At 44.2% G+C, this 1,405-nt stretch overlaps 1 protein-coding gene across 1 annotated transcript; it reads right to left on the bottom strand.

Annotated features, from left to right (window-relative positions):
- Positions 1 to 620: 620 nt before the first annotated feature.
- LOC122059050 (formin-2-like) lies at positions 621 to 1,076 on the bottom strand. The gene has a single exon (XM_042621754.1). It carries the CDS (start codon positions 1,074 to 1,076, stop codon positions 621 to 623), a length of 456 nt encoding a protein of 151 aa, XP_042477688.1.
- Positions 1,077 to 1,405: the final 329 nt, after the last annotated feature.

Genomic DNA, 1,405 nt, shown 5'->3' with positions numbered 1-1,405 from the left:
TGTTCTGAGAGGCTAGCATTGGTACTGGTGTCCTTTGTATCTGACCTTGTGTAGTAGGAGGACGAGATGGCCGTGGGGCCGTTAGCATCTTACTTGTGTTTGGGTGAAAGGAGGTAGTACCCGATCTATCGGATGACTTGGGCATGTATCCTTATGACCTATAGGGTTGTTGATATAATGGACCATAATTATATGGCCCATGAAAACTCTTGTTCAGGTTGCCAGAATCTACATAGGGATTGGACCTCTTCCAAAGTCTAGGTGTGGTAGTGGACTCTCCCTTCTGCTTGTCTTCTATAGTCTTGGCCTTCTGGAAAATCTGAGCAAAATTAGTCAAGTCCAGGCCCCAAAATTGTGCCTATAGATACTTTTAGCCCTTTCAGAAACTTCCTTGCCGTTTCCTGTGTTGTTTTCATTGGTGGAGGGGCAAAGAAGAATAATTCCTCAAACTGCTACTGGTACTCAAGAATAGACTTATTTCCCTGAGTCAAAGCTAAGAATTTAGTTTCCTTTCGGTCTCTGAAGCTGATGGGGTAATAGTTTGATAAGAATAATTCCTTGAACTGTTCCCATGTTGGTTCCGAATGGGTTGCCACTAAGATAAGCTTAGAAGCCTTCCACTAAGAATCTGCTTCATTTCTTAACTGTAACCCAGCACAGATGAGATTTTGAGGTTCAGTATATTCTACCACCTCAAATATCTTTTTCATTTCTTGGATCCACCGATCCGATTCTAATGGATCACTTCCCACCTTAGTGAAGATAGGTGGCAAGTGCCACTTAAATGATTCCACCAGCCTTGTAGTAGTGGCTGCTAGTGGATAATATGGAGGATAAGCTAGGTAATACTGGTACGGGGGTGGCACCCTATATGGAGGAGTGCCATGAGGAGGGAACCGTGGAGTAACCCCAGGTGGAGTACCTTCTGGTTGGTCCTGTGATGGTATTGCAGGTAATGCACTCCCTTGTGTCTCAATAGGTGGTTCCTGAGGAGAAACACCCTCCAACTGAACTCCAACACCAGGTACAATAGGAGGATCTTGTGGGAAAGGTACCCCACGAGGATGTTGACCCATATGCATAGGGTGCAACTGTTGGTGCACAACATTCATGAAAGTCTACTATTGTTGGAGTAACTGTTGTTAGAATGCCTGTTGCGACTGTTGAATTAGAGCTGCAACATCATTGGGATTAACAACAAGAGGAGGATCTAGAATTTTTGGCATAGTTGAGTCTTCAACTATATCTTCTTGTTTAAAACTCATTCACGGTCGAGTTCCCTGAGGGTTAGGTGGTCATCTAATGGGACAGGAACCATGTGGGGCCCCTCTTGCACTACTACCGGATCTAGTATGTACCATGATGCTTCATACCTGGATTACATCAAGATTTGGTACAACTAAGT

The sequence above is a fragment of the Macadamia integrifolia genome, chromosome 13 (genome assembly GCF_013358625.1).
Source record: "Macadamia integrifolia cultivar HAES 741 chromosome 13, SCU_Mint_v3, whole genome shotgun sequence".
In the NCBI taxonomy this organism is placed as follows: Eukaryota; Viridiplantae; Streptophyta; class Magnoliopsida; order Proteales; family Proteaceae; genus Macadamia; species Macadamia integrifolia.
Note: the sequence above shows the minus strand (reverse complement) of the source record. Positions and strands in the feature narration are given on the sequence as shown.